General features: G+C 36.2%; 1 protein-coding gene across 1 annotated transcript; it reads left to right on the forward strand.

The window, feature by feature from the left end:
• Positions 1-3,227: 3,227 nt before the first annotated feature.
• Positions 3,228-12,077, forward strand: LOC128620684 (cell surface glycoprotein MUC18-like). Its single transcript, XM_053645924.1, has 7 exons — positions 3,228-3,570; positions 4,239-4,369; positions 8,449-8,567; positions 8,697-8,844; positions 8,961-9,076; positions 10,195-10,351; positions 11,977-12,077. Exons 2-7 carry the CDS (start codon positions 4,288-4,290, stop codon positions 12,075-12,077), a joined length of 723 nt encoding a protein of 240 aa, XP_053501899.1. The 5' UTR covers positions 3,228-3,570; positions 4,239-4,287.
• Positions 12,078-16,141: the final 4,064 nt, after the last annotated feature.

The following is a 16,141-nucleotide window of genomic DNA, read 5'->3' on the forward strand; positions in this document are numbered from 1 at the left end:
TTCTATCAGATGGAATAAACAAAGGGACACTGGCAGAAATCCTCTATGTTGTGTGGTGAGATGCTGATCTTACTGCTGTGGGCAAGGACTTAAGCTTGTACATAGCACATGGAAACCTGCGTCACTGCGTGACTGTAATGGAGGGTTTACAAACTCTCAGTGCTGTTGAAGATCTGACGTGATCATGCGGAATGTGACACCAGGGTGTTATGACATGCACAACATGCTGCACAGGAACATCAAATTGAAGTCATCAAGAGCCCTGATACTGTGGCAGTGATTGCTTTAAGTCTACAGCCACATTTACCAAGTAGGTTGTATTTTTTTTCACAGGGGTTGGCAACAAAACAAGGATCATTGACTTAGCTAAGGTGTCATCAGCTCTTGGCACCAGTGTGTGTTTTGCACTTATTGGGATCCATACCTTCTCAGGTTGTGACTCTATAAGCACCTTTTATGGCATAGGCAAAAGAAAGGCATTTTCTGTTGCTTGCGAGAAAGAAGAATACCTGACTGCATTTACAAATTTGGGTAGCAGTTTTAACCTGGACCAGTCTACCTTTGAACTACTTTGCAAATGTGTATGCCACCTGTATGGTCAATCATCTGCTGAAAATGTGAACGATGCAAGAAACAAAGCATTTTGCATGGCATCGTCAGCTTTGCCAGAATTATCCATGCCCCCAACAAGTGACGCCCTGTATCAATACTGCCAAACTACCAAGCAGCCATAATGAGACATTCTCTGAAAGGTATAATGTGTGCCCCTTCACCTGTTGGCAATGGATGGTACCTCGAGGATGGGGAGTTATCCTGTCCCTGAAAGTGTGTTGCAGGTAGTCCACTGCAGTTGAAAGCAAGGCAAATGTGAGACCGGAAGATGTTCCTGTATGTCTGCAAGACTGTCTTATACTGATTTACAGTATCTCACAAAAGTGAGTACACCCCTCACATTTTTGTAAATATTTGATTATATCTTTTCATGTGACAACACTGAAGAAATGACACTTTGCTACAATGTAAAGTAGTGAGTGTACAGCTTGTGTAGCAGTGTAAATTTGCTGTCCCCTCAAAATAACTCAACACACAGCCATTAATGTCTAAACCGCTGGCAACAAAAGTGAGTTAGATGTTACAATCTCCATATGCTTCGCCTGCCAAAACTCCTTTCATTTCAACCTCTCTTTGAAATGCAATTAAATCTCTCCTGATATCCAATTTCTCTACATATATTTTTTACATCAAGCACCATCAATGATTTTGGGTTGGGGGATGCGTTGCTGTAAAACATCTGAGAACTACTAGCACAGTCTCGGCTGGGTTTGGAAAGATTTTTTTTAAGGAGATTGTCCAGTGGGTTGGCCCTCCCCAGTGGGGTTGGAGGGCGACATGCAGGCCACAGGCATGCTGGTCTCGGTCGTGAAGATGTGTCCGAGTGCTGGGTTGCCATACTGTCCTGTCCTACTGTCCTACTCTGATCCCCCCTGAGTGGTGGCCCATCCCTGTATCTCCTCGGTATGCCACCTCCCTTTGTTTATTTATTTGTTTATTTATTTGTTTATTTACCCCCCCCCCCAGTTTATTTTATATATATATATATATATATATATATATATATATATATATATATATATATATACACACACACACACACACATACATACATATATACATATATATACACATACACCATACACACATTTTTTCTTCCCTCTCTACTCTTTATTCTACAGCTTGCCTTACATACATACTAATTAGAGATGTACATGCACAACACAACCTCACACCTACACTTAATCACATAATCACATGCAGTACCGGTTTTGTTTGTTTTTGACTTATTGTTTTGTTTGTCCTGTATTTATGTTGTATTCACATACTTTGTTCTAAAAAAAATAATAAAATACCAGCACAGTCTAGGTATGCTTGTGTAGACATTTTATTATTTTTTTTTTAGAAAAGATGTGACCAGATCACTTTTTATCATGTAAAAATGTAACGTAGATATGGCGCACTTATATATTATTTAAACCAGTGCTGCCACAGCTGCTATGACGATCTAGTTCATCACATCCACTTTGTTGCTTGAGCATACAGAAGTAAAAAATTATGTAATTCTAAGCTGTCTTCCCACTTCTAAGCTAAACTGAATGCATCATTATCCCCTGTACCATTCTGCCTGGGAACATTTTCACACCTTGGAGATATTTGCATTTCTCACTGTTGTGATAGCCTGCTTGATTTGTTTGCTTTCAAGTATAACCCAAGGGCTGGTTTATACTTCTGAAACCGCATATATACAGGCATGTCAGGGCATTGTACGGGGATGCTTGCATGGGGCAGTCTTTACGTGTCCATTAGGGGGGCAGTGTCAGAATTTACAAAAAGAAACAGTGTCTTGGAAGCCAAAAACAAAGGAAAGTTCCATTTAGGACTAAGAAATAGATTGCAACATTGGAAACTGTGTTTTAAAATGTGCTGGGGGAAAAGAAACCTTGTGTGATCAATTACAAACCAAGGTCTAGCTAGATAGCGGTCATTTCCATGAAATGGTACATACTACTTACTAATTTTCTTGACCTAATTTTGGAAAAGTCTTTTGATGCTCTTACTTATGAGAAGAGACTGGGAATTAAACAGAAGGCCAGACCAACAGATAGAACAGAACACAGACATATACTTCAATAACAGACACTTGTGCTTCCCCTATTTTAAAAACAACCAGATGGCACTGGTCTAACCTGATATTTTTAGAAAGTGTTTTTTCTTCAGTTTCTTTCATAAGCATAATTCCTGTCAGTGGTAATGGGTATGTCTCAATCAGCTCCCTATTTCAGTAGTCAGGGCACTGATCAGTGAGTCAGCCATTTTAAGGGCTATCTCAGTCAGAAAATTCTTCTAGTGCAATGGAACCTTTGCTCCCTAAAAAATCCCACATTGCATCACAAAACCATGGAGCATTGATGCTCACTATGTTCCCTTACTGGAAATGACACCTCTCCACTCAAAATAAACGCAGGACGAACTCTCAGCCAACTTTGTCTACAAATGTTAGTAGATTGTTATTGTTGTTGTAGCTCTCACATGATTCTTATGTTAGAAATTTTTAACTTTATTTGACTATATATGGTTTGTTTGAGTCTAATGACTTAAGTGTTTAATGAAGAAAAAAAAATCCACTAGCTAGCCTACGATCCTGCTTGAAGTACCATGACAAATGTGTGATAAAGCTAACAAATTTATATGACATATAAAACTTAAATATTTTCAAAGTTTGGTGACATTTTACAACGCAAATATGTAGTAATATAACCAGAAATTGAGTTATCAGTGTCCCCATATTTGTAGTGAGCCAGGGTCCTTACCAGTGCCCAAACATGATGTACTGTACTGATTCATGACCTCGGGAGCTAGAGAGCTTATCAAGACATACCCATAGTTTACAGCTACTTCCTGTGCAACGTGTCATTTTCTTTTCTTTTTCCAAAAGAACTGTTGTCTTTAAAGTCATGGCTTTTGTCTTGACCAATAAAGCTACCAGCCTTCTGATCCTTATAAGCATTCTTCAAGGTAAGCATGACTTGATTTATTCCAAAGTCTTTGATATATTCACATATTGCCTTAATAGATTAAAAATCTGTGGTTTATTTAAATGCTTTGTGAAAGTTTTCATATCTATTAAATTTCCATGAATTTACAGTGGATCTAAAATGTTTACACACCCCCGTTAAAATGATTGACTCTTACCCCAAAAGATTGAATGCTGTGATAAAATATAAAGGTGCATCAACTAAGCAATAGTTTAGGGGTGTGCACACTTATGCAACCAGGTTATTGTACTTTTTTCCCCCCTGTAAAATAATTTTTTATTGTTTTTCACTTTAATTAATAGGATAAAGTTTTACATTAAAGGTAGTAAAGGTTCTGGCATGATTTATGTTGGTTTCATTTTTTTAATTTTTTTTTTATAAATCACAAAAACCTGCCATTTTAATAGGAGTGTGTAGACTATATCCACTGAATCTCTCATCTGTATCTTCTTCTGGAAAAGGATCATGGTTTGTCTGATATTAATAGTGAGAAAAAAGTAATTCAGTGAAAGTCATTCAGAAACCTCTGGAGTGTTGTATAAGACAGCTGTGGAAATTTAATCAAATATACTGTAACATTTAAAAAATAACTTGTACATTCCTGATAAATGTTATGCGAACTAATCAACAGGAACTGTGTCTTCATAGAACACAAAACAGATGTAAATGCAGCAGTTTGACAGAACATCAGTCTGCCATGCATCATGTCCAAGGAGCATCCAACAATCATCCAGTTACAATGGCACAAAGAGGGACAAAAAGGAGAGCAAAAATTAGTGGTGTTTAATCCTTCCTATTCTGTTCTTTACTATGCGAATCATAAATTGGAGCTGGTGAACGAAACGAACACCACTGAGTTGCAAGGCTCCATCTTGCATTTGCAGGAGGTTACAGAGAAGGATAGTGGAAACTATGTTTGCGATATCGCCTCATTTCCTGCTGGCAGCATCAAAACAGTCACAAAAGTGCAAGTTAAAGTTAAATTCTTAATGGAATTAATTAGGGGTGGAAAAGTACAATGTTGTGAAAAAGTATTTGCCTTCAGCCTGACTTCTTCTCATACTAAATTGTTTCAGAAATTAAGACTAAATCCGAGATAAAACAAAGGCAACCTGAGTAAACATAAAATACAGTTTTTAAATGATAATGTCATTTATCGAAGCAAAAAAATTATCCAATACTAACTGGACATGTGTGAAAATGTATTTGCCTCCATAATTTCCTAAATCTATGAAACTGCATTCATAATGGGGTTTAACTCGACTAGACACAGCCAGGCCTGATTACTGAAACCCTGTTCAACCAAATCTACACTTAAATAGAAATTTTTCAAGAGCAGGAAGTTGGTTAAAAGGTCTTACCCACTAGCACTCTATGCCAAAATGTAAAGAAATTCCAGATTAATTCCAAATTATGAAGAAGATGACTGAAGTACATCAGTCTGGGAAGGGTTACAAAGCTATTTCAAAGTTTCAAAGGCTCTGGGACTCCAAAAGACCACATTGAGAGCCAATATCTCCAAATAGAAAAAAACTCGACACAGTACTGAACCTTCCCAGACATGGCTGACCTAAAATTCACAGCAACTACTCATCCAGCAAGTGATAAAAGAGCCAATGACAACATCAAAAGGACCTACAGGCCTTTCTTTCATCAATAAAGGATCTATTTATCATGAATAAAGTTCATGACTCCACTATCAGAAAGACACGGGACAAAAATTGCATCCATGTAAGAGTGGCGAGGCGAAAACCACTGCTAACCCAGAAGAACATTAAGTCTCGTCTGATATTTGGCAAAATATACCTTGACGGTCCTCAAACCTTTTGGGAGAATGTTCTGTGGATTGAGGAGTCAAAAGTGAAACTGTTTGGAAGACATTTGGCATAAACCATAACACAGAATTCCACAAAACAAACATAATACTTAAGTCAACCATGGTGGTGGCAGTGTGATGGTGTGGGGATGCTTTGCTGCTTCAGGGCCTGGGCAACTTGCAATAATTAAGGGAAACATGAATTCTACTCATCACCAGAAAAACCTAAAGAAGAATGTCCGGTCTTCAGTCCGTAAGTTGAAACTCAAGCGCAAAAGGATTAGGCATCAAGACAAATGATCCAAAGCATAGAAGTAAGCCATAGTCCTAGAAGTAAGTGAAAGACTGATCTCCAGTTACCGGAAATGTTTGGTTGCAGTTATTGCTGCTAAAGGTGGCACAACCAGATTTTAAGTTTAAGGGGGCAATTAGTTCTTCACATGGGTGATAGGTGTTGGATAACTTTTTTTGCTTCAATGAAATAATAATAATAATAATAATAATAATAATAATAATAATAATAATAATAAAACTGTATTGTATATGTATATCAGATCAATGTTTAGAGTATTTTGCTTCACTTAGAGAGACCGAACTAGCTACATTAATCTCTTCAGCCAATTCATCAACTTGCATACTAGATCCCGTACCTACATGTTTGTTTAAACAGATTTGTCCAGGAGTAATTGAACCACTTCTAAATATAATCAATTCTTCCCTAAGCACTGGCTATGTACCTAAATCACTTAAATTAGCAGTTATTAAACCCTTGATTAAAAAACCTGATCTTGACCCGTCTCAATTGTCCAACTATAGACCAATATCAAATCTCCCCTTCATCTCTAAGATTTTAGAAAAGGTTGTAGCAAAGCAGTTATGCTCGTACTTAGATAGGAATAACATTCATGAAATGTATCAGTCAGGGTTTAGACCTCATCATAGCACAGAGACAGCATTAGTTAAAGTAGTAAATGACCTTCTACTGACCTACGATCAGGGTTGTGTCTCTCTGCTTGTGTTACTCGACCTTAGTGCAGCTTTTGATACTATAGATCACACTATTCTCCTTGATAGATTAGAAAATGTTGTTGGTATTAAGGGAACAGTCCTCTCCTGGCTCAGGTCTTATCTGACCGATCGTTATCAGTTCGTAGATGTAAATGGTGAATTCTCCATGCGTACTGAGGTTACTTTTGGAGTTCCACAGGGTTCTGTTTTAGGCCCACTGCTCTTTACTTTATATATGCTACCCCTAGGTCAAATTATTCGTAAACATGGAATTAGCTTCCACTGTTATGCTGATGATACACAGTTGTATGTTTTAGCGAAGCCAGAGGACAGACAGAAGCTTAGTAAAGCTGAGGATTGTGTAAAGGACATTAGACATTGGATGTTAACTAACTTCCTTCTACTTAATTCTGATAAAACAGAAATACTTTTATTAGGCCCACGTGTAGCTAGAAGTAATCTTTCTGATCACATGGTTACTCTGGATGGTCTTTCTGTTTCATCATGTGCAGCAGTTAAAGACCTTGGAGTGATTATTGACTCCAGCCTATCATTTGATGCTCATGTAGATAATATTACTAGGATAGCCTTCTTTCATCTCAGAAATATTTCTAAAATAAGAAACATATTGTCACTACATGATGCGGAAATACTAGTTCATGCATTCGTCACCTCTAGATTAGATTACTGTAATGCCTTACTGTCTGGATGTTCCAGTAGGAATATAAATAAGCTCCAGTTAGTCCAGAATGCAGCTGCTAGAGTCCTAACTAGAACTAGAAGGTACGACCATATCACACCGATATTATCAATACTGCATTGGCTCCCAGTAAAATCTCGCATTAACTATAAAATACTTTTATTAACCTATAAAGCACTAAATGGTCTCGCGCCACAATATCTAAGCGACCTTTTGGTTTTATATAATCCGCCACGCCTACTTAGATCAAAAGATGCAGGCTATTTGACGGTACCTCGAGTGAAGGCTACAGCAGGGGGAAGAGCTTTCTCTTATAGAGCCCCACAGTTATGGAACAGTCTTCCTATTAGTGTTCGGGACTCAGACACAGTCTCAGTGTTTAAGTCTAGGCTTAAAACGTATTTGTTTACTCAAGCCTACCCTGACTAGATTCTGTTCTACTACTTCGCAGTCATAATAATCTTTTTTCTCCCTCTCTCCTTTCGCCGAGCCCCACATGAATTTATGGAGATACTAGAGATCCAGATCCTTTCTGCCTCTGGATGGAGCTCAAATCTTCTCTAATTCCAGACTGCTGGGACTACGGCTGCTCCTAAGGCCATACAGACTTCATATAAATCCATAATGAACTTTTTCACACTATCTGTTGTTACCCAGATGAGGATGGGTTCCCTTCTGAGTCGGGTTCCTCTCAAGGTTTCTTCCTCTTAAAACATCTTAGGGAGTTTTTCCTTGCCACCGTCGCCACTCAGTGGCTTGCTCAGTTGGGATAAATTTGCACCTTTAATATCTGTATACCATGTTGATATTTCTGTAAAGCTGCTTTGAGACAATGTCTATTGTAAAAAGCGCTATACAAATAAAATAAATAAAAAAATAAAATATTGTGTATTTACTCAGGTTGCCTTTGTTTTATGTTATATTTCATTTGAAGATCTAAAACTATTTAGTATGAGATATAAACATAAATCAGGATACTTTTTCACAGCATTGTATGTAAGATTCACATTACCATAACTGTACAAAAAAATATATTTTCACAGTATATGCTTATAGCTTTCTATTATCAAAGAATGTACCCTATCAAATATACAAGTATAGCTTAATGATAATGGTATACCTATTCCAGATTTCTTTGTCATGATATAGAACCATACAGGTATATAATTACTGTATATCTTTAGACTCACTCAGAAATACTTTCCTTCTTTTTCATTTACACATTGCAAACTTTAGTAGTAATAGAGATACAAAGTTGGAAAATAATAATTTATTTGCTGATACATTACGATTGAATGTTTTCATCTGAACACAAATGAATATTTGTGCCCTAGTGCCAGAGGTTTCAATAAAGATCACGTCCCCTGAGAGGAAAGTAATAGAAGGGGACACAGTAAGCATCACATGTGTCAGTGTTCCTCCACCTGACAAGTACATGTTATTATCCTCACGGGTGAGTCAAAAACATACAGCAGTGAGGTTTTCCACTGTGTGCTCAGTCACAAGCCACTCATCTTCTTCTGCATGACATCACTTTGTCCCTCATTACCATTTTATCATTTGGATTTGCTCCTCCCTACAGAGTCAATCAATTATGGAAAGTCAGGATGGAAAATTCACAATTCAGAACATTACTCGGCACATCAGTGACCTGATATGTCAGCCCACCTGGAACTCATCAAACCAACACTTACAAAGCCTCAACGCAACTATGTACCTGACTGTAGACTGTGAGTCTTCAACTTTATCAATAACCTACATTTTTTATACTTCACATGCATTGTGAATTAAGATAGATGAAAGTGAACATATTATTCAAAAACATGATTCTTGCTCTGCCAAACAGTTCTTGACAACATAGAGTGTAATTCCGAGAGCCAGATACAAGTTGAGACTGGGACAAATCTGACGATTACCTGTGACGCAATGTCTTCCAAGTCCTTGCGTTTTGTCTGGATGAAGGTAATTCACAATCTGAACTGAATATCAGAAAAACAAACCTGTAATAAAAATGTAGATTTATGTTTATGGGTGTTATCACTATCCAAGATACTTAACATTTATACTCCGTTTGGCAGGGGCAAAAAGTATTATTTTGGCAAATTTATACTTTGAGTATTTTTTGAAATTGATAACTTGTACTCTTAATTATATTTCCAAGAATTATTTTATTACTTCTTATACTTTTATTTAGCCTTTCCAAGTACTCTTATCCAGCAAATGATTGTAATATATGATATCATATACTCAAAATATGCGTCAAATTGGCTCAGTTAAACAGCCAATCATTTAATTCAAGTTCATCAGTGTAGAAAAAAAAAAACAGGATTCATGCCAATTCATCATCAGCAGTGGCCATCCCATGCTACACAATGTAGTTAATGGTGTCTGTGTGCATCTGAGGCTGGATAAACAATATTGAAATTGTTTCAATATGCTTGAGTAAGCAAAGACTAGTATAAAAGAGGTGTCTTCTTTGTCTCCCTAAGAAGCATCTAATTAGAAAAAGCATCTAATTAGAAAAAGCATGTTGAGGAATGTTTTGCTAATTTGCCAACATTAACTGGCTATGTTTAACCAAGTAAACCTGTTTTCTTTACTAATGCCAAGACTAGCACTGATTCCAGTAGCTAGCATAAATTGTCTAGGCAGTAAGTTAAACTCTAGATACATAAATATTTATTATGCGTATGATATTTTACTTCTGATTAATTCATTATCAAACTACATATGTATTATTCATGCATATGACCACCAAACTGACCAGATGCAAAACAGTGTAGTTGTTTTTAAATGAATATGATCTTCTTACAACTTTAAAATGACTTTAAAAAAAAAAACTTAAGTATGATTCCTTGATACTTTTTCCACCATTGCTGTTTGGGTAAAAATATACTAAAAATTACTTTACCATATTAATTACCATGAAAGCTGATTTTAGTTCCTGTTTCTGGATCTCCATATCTTACGTGCACTCTTGCCTGTGAACACATACCTTTCTCTTTGACAATGCCATCTGACTATTTAAAAAGATAATACCGATATACATATACGCCTATGACATTGTTCTTTCCGTACAGGACAACATGACAGTATCCTCCAATGCCAGTATAAACCTGTGGTCAGTGAGTCCTGATCATTCTGGGATTTACACCCTGATTGTTCACATCGAAAATCATAATCATCTACACAGACAGAAGGATTTTACAGTTACTGTGATTAACAAGAGCTACACAGGTGAGTGTGTCAAAATGACAGCATGAATCTGTGATGAAGTAGAGCACTGACAAGGCTACATGACTAAAGTGCTTACTCTGATAAACTGCTAACTTTTAGCTCACTTCCTGGAATGTCTAGCTCAAGCCACAGCTCAAAATGCAGTTTCCTCTAAGGACAAAATGGACAGTGTGTTACAGATATGTTATAGATTTGGTATACTGTACACTTATCTACAAGGAAGTGAAAATGCCTGTGCTTTACGTACATCTTTCTAAGCCTCTTTAGCAAATTGCAGGATGACCAAAACTGAACAATGTTTTAGAGCATTTATATCTAATACAAGCTCTATTTTGAATGGCAAAATTAAACATTACTATTTGCATACAGTTAATAGAGTTGGATGAGGGGATAATCTTTGTGCTGATACTCAGTTAAAAAAAAAAACAAACAAAAAAAAAAACTGTCTTCTCAATTAAAAAAACATATGTCTTGAGTAGTAACTCCACTTTTTACTGATGCATTCTACTAGTTACAAAATCTGACTTTGATGAAAAAGGTGCTTTGTTGTGTTATCCAAAACTACCTCAATCTTTTTGGCGTAGAGAAGAAGTTTACGTTGAACAGATAACTAAAATTGAGCCAACTTTAAACTGTTTAAACTGCTTGCTCAATATAATTGTGCATAATGAAAAGGTATATTTAAAACAGATAGCATTACAGATTTATTTACAGATTATTTTAAGGTGTCTTTTTTTTTTCTTTATTTAAAACTTTGACTTAAAAAACAATTTAAAATATTTTTTCTGTAAAGGATCATAAAAGCAATCAATCAATGTATAAATAACATGTAGCAAACCCACAACACAATTACACAGTTAAACAAGGAAGATGCATTGCATGAGAAACCTAAATGGATGACAGAAATAAGGAGTAGCCTTTGTCTGTCACATATACATTACAGCACAGTGAAATTCTATTTTTCACTGTATCATGGCTAACCCTTCACTCTGGCCCCAACTTCCTAACAAGCTGGGTTCAGAGCGAAGGGTCAGCTATGATACAGTGCACCTGGAGCAGAGTGGGTTAAGGGCCTTGCTCAAGGGCCCAACAGTGGCAGCTTGGTGGTGCTGGGGCTTGAACCACCGACCTTCTAATCAGTAACCCAAAGCCTAAACTGTTGAGCCACCACTGCCGTAATAAATAATAGTAATAACAAATAACAGAACATTACCATGTTAAACACCTGAAACTCAAAAGACTGTTGGTCAAATATGTTGACTGACAACTTCTATTAAAAAATATATATATATAAATTAATTAAAACATTTGGAATTCCATATGAAATTGTCTGGTTATTAGATTCTAATAATAAAAATTTTCTGTTACATAAACAAGAAGTAGCTAACTAGCGAAATTAGCATGCAGGCTAATTATAAGTAGTTTTTTTTAGTAGTCTAGGTCTTCTTACCCTTAAAATTTAAAGATAAGAATGAGCTGGCTGATTTAATTACCAAATCATCCATACATACACACATACATATATAACAATAGATATTTTTACATTTGGCAAACTACTGTATAGTTGTATCTTTTACAGTGTAAAGTATGATCAATGTAATGCATGATGTTTGTTTGTGCCCCAGTGCCACAGGTCACCATGGATGTCACACCACCAGACAAAATGGTGACAGAAGGGGACAATGTGCAACATGAGCATTACATGTGTTTGCAATCCTCTAAATGAAAACTAGTGAATCACCTGACTGGATTGGACTGTTCTCAATTCTTCTACGATGTTATTGAACTTGTTACCAAGACAACAGAGCTGTAAGCATAAACCTGCTCATGTGCAGGCCTACTGAATGTAAACAAAGTTAGTTCAAAGTTAGGGAAATGTTGAAGATGACCACTGTCCCTGGAATTTGAGCTAAATATTAAGATGCCGATTTTTTTTTGTTGTTCTTTATTTATTTAACTTTTTCCTTTTTTAAATAAATATCTACTTGTTTTTAAGTATTAACAACTGTGTCTGTTGGACTGCAAAAAAAAAAAAAAAAAAAAAATTGACAAATACTGCAAATAAATTTGACACACATTTTTGGATAATTTTGAATTCTTTAACATATATGGCCCTAACAAGATTTACATCTACATAGGTCAACGTAGGCCTCCCCCAAATTGACTGGAAAAGCATATTTTCCATTTCCGTCTTTGTGTGCGTGTTTTCACGTGTGGTTGAAGATGTATGAAAAATTAGCTGTTTAGATTGAGCTGTTTGCATTCCCCACCATTATATGTAAGAGACGTTTAGCTATTTAGGTTATGTTACCTGTATTCTCCACTAAAATAGGTAGGAGAGACTAGCAGATTAGCTCAGAAGGGGAAATTTTGCTAATTTAATATTTCTGATCAACTATTCATCCAGCAATAAGTTGAAATTAGTGTAATTATTAATTATGCATTAGATTTTACCTCCATGACCACCGGCAATAGTATCCTAAATATAGTGAAACACTAAATTAAAAGTATAGTAACAAGATTGTCAGTTCATGGCAGTAGACTATAAAGCAACTAAGACACACATCTTTAAAAACAGATTAGACTTTATTAAACTATTCTACTACACAGAAACTAATTTAACACAAACAGTGGTGAAAATGGCTTTGAACAGAGAGTGAATGAATTTCACATTTCTAGCACTGTATGAGATTTCTCAGACCATGACCTGAATGAACCATCAACTTATTAATTTACCTTCACTTTGGAAGGCATTTAAACTTATTATATGCATCAGTTCAGCGAGAATCTGCATTTGAATTGTCGTTCCAAATGGAAATTCGCTCATTACGTTGTTGGGTAGAATGGATTCCTGGTGATGGGGGGATTCATCAGCAGTCTGGCTGCTTTTGAGTGGTGTCTCAGAAGACCAATTGGAATGATGAATGGAATGGAGTCTCGTAGCCGGGTTGCTTTATGAGCTTGGTGGCAGTTCTCGGTTGAGGCTCCAAGCAGATGCGATCTGCCAGAAGATTTTGATTTCAGAGAACTCTCAGATGATTCCAATGACTCTGAAGACTCAAGACTCTTTGTGTCATAGGATTTTAACCCTTTCTGGCTAGTCCAGCCCCAAAATGTTTCCTCCAATCAAATATTGTCTTAGGGGGAGGTGTAAGCCATATTCTCCGCCTATGACGCTAATTAGTCCATTGTCTCTGAAGATGTGTGGTTCCACATTTTCATGATGTGTGGATCAAACTTTGGTTTCAAATTTTAACATGTACATATGACGACATTCTACCCAAATTTCCTTACTCTGATCACTCAACGAACACACACACCATACAAGACATATATTGTCTGTTATACACTTCTAATAATCAGCCATAATAATCATACTAGCAATACTATACTAATGCACACTAAATAAATCAAAAATAATTAGAGGCAACTTTGTGGTTATGAGCATAATAAGTCCAGAAGAAAACATGACTGTATATAGGTCACTTAAGCTGTTTAAAAAAATAATATATATATATTCATTTTCACAGTCCTCGCCTCTATAGGCTTTATGTAGTGTTATAATTTGGGATGTCAATTTTAAAGAGCACAGGGTGAACATTGTGTTCCTGGGTGAGAGAGCAAAAGGTCTCATTCCAAAGGGGGTCCCCCTTCCTTCCTGAAGTTATCGTTATCAACTTTACCATCCTATTGAGTGAGACATCTGGTCTCAGCCAGTGATCTAAACAATGTTTGGTCCAGAGAATTCTGTCAAGTTTTCCAGCTGTCTGTTTGTTTGATCCTGCAAATAAATTTTACTTTTACACTGAGAATTTCAACAAGAAACCAAAATTGAACTAAGAAGGAGGTCATGACTGTGGGTCCATGTATTCTATTATTAAACGTGAAACCATTCTTTTTGTGTTTTGTTTATGTTGTTGTTTTTTTAAAAAACATTTGTTAAAGAATATTTGTTCACTTTTCAAAATATTGGGAAATAAAAATTCTATAATGATCTCTTTTCTCTTTGTTATTTATTAAATTACTGTGATTAAAATCATAAAATACAAAATGAAAACGCAAAAAGTTTAAATATCGGTTCTACTAATTTTAAGGGTATAGCTGTAGGCTAGGCTGTTGTGGTCTGAAGTAATTTAGGCCCCTAGCATACACTATAAACCCTAATAAGTTCAGTTTACTCAAATACTTTGAAGAAATTCACTTTTTTCATTTATTTGAAATGCTATACTATGTTGAATACATGCATGTCTATAAATGCTTATGTGCTAGAAAGCTTATGAACTCTTTAGAATTGTCTACATTTCTACATAAATGATGAAACAGATTTTTGCACAAGTCCGAAACGTATTTAAAGAGAACCCAATTAAACAATGAGACAAAATTATAATACTTCATTTATTTATTAAAGAAAATGATCAAAAATTACTAGTAGTATGTGAACTGTTGCTTTCTAGTGTAACACCCTTGTGCAGCAATAACTGCAAATAAACATTTCCAGTAAGTGTTGATCAGGTCTTGCACATCAGCTTGGAGGAATTTTAGCCCATTTAGACTTGTGTGCTTAGGGTCGTTGTCTTGCTGCATGTCCCACTTTCTCTTGAGATCCAGCTCACAGACAGAGGTCCTGACATTTTCCTTTAGAATTTGCTTATATAATTGAAAATTCATTGTTCTGTCTATAATGGCAAGCTGTCCAGGCCCAGATGCATCAAAACAGGCTCAAACCACACTGGTACCACCATCATGTTTCATAGATGAGAAGGTTCTAATGCTGGAATGCAGAGTTTTCCTTAATCCACACATAATGCTTCTCATTTAAACCAAAAAGATCTATTTTGGTCTCATCCATCCACAAAACATTTTTCCAATAGCCTTCTAGCTTGTCCATGTGATTTTTAGCAAACTGCAGACGTGCAGCAATTTTCTTTTTAGAGAGCAGTGATTTTCTCCTTGCAACCCTACCATGCACACCGTTGTTGCTCAGTGTTCTCCTGATGGTGGACTTATGAACATTAGCCAATGTGAGAGAGGCCTTTAGTTGCTTAGAAGTTACCCTGGCTCCTTTATGACCTCACAGACTATTACATGTCTTGTTCTTGGTGTGGTCTTTGTTGGTCAAGTACTCCTGGGGAGGGTAACAATGATCTTGGATTTCCTCCGTTTGTACACAATCTGTCTGATTGTGGATTGGTGGAGTCCAAACTCTGTAGAGGTGGTTGTGTAACCTTTTCCAGCCTGATGAGCAATAACAACTCTTTTTTTGAGGTGCTCAGAAATCTCATTTGTTCATGCCATGCTACACTTCCACAGTCATGTGTTGTGAGGATTAGCCTTTGATAGATCCCTTTTCTTTAAATAAAACAGGCCATTCACTCATATGAGTGTCATCCAACTGACTGAAAACACCTGACACTAATGTCATCTTCAAATTATCTGCTAATCCTAGAGGTTTGCATACTTTTGCCACACAAAAATATGTAATTAGAAAATTCTCATCAATCAATAAATGACTAAATATAATATTTGTCTAATTTGTTCAATTGAGTTTTCTTTGTCTACTTTTGGGACTTGTGTGACAATCTGATTATGTTTTAGGTCATATTTATGCAGCTATATAGACAATTCTAAGGGGTTCACAAAAACTTTCAAGCACCACTGTACCCTTGAGTATGATCGTGATAGACAATGGATATAAGTACATGGCGTTTAGATGGTGCCCCATTTCTTCACGTTCAAGAATGAGGACTGACTTCAGTCATTTTAACACAATGCAGTAACAAGATATGCAGT

The sequence above is a fragment of the Ictalurus furcatus genome, chromosome 16, assembly GCF_023375685.1.
Source record: "Ictalurus furcatus strain D&B chromosome 16, Billie_1.0, whole genome shotgun sequence".
NCBI classification, from domain to species: domain Eukaryota; kingdom Metazoa; phylum Chordata; class Actinopteri; order Siluriformes; family Ictaluridae; genus Ictalurus; species Ictalurus furcatus.

Bases quoted from the DNA above. Each gene is read 5' to 3' on its own strand.
- LOC128620684 (XM_053645924.1), top strand. From the start codon at position 4,288: ATGCATCATGTCCAAGGAGCATCCAACAATCATCCAGTTACAATGGCA. The intron at 8,568-8,696 runs GTGAGTCAAAAA...TCCTCCCTACAG, and splicing joins ACATGTTATTATCCTCACGG to AGTCAATCAATTATGGAAAG. The intron at 10,352-11,976 runs GTGAGTGTGTCA...TTTGTGCCCCAG, and splicing joins GATTAACAAGAGCTACACAG to TGCCACAGGTCACCATGGAT.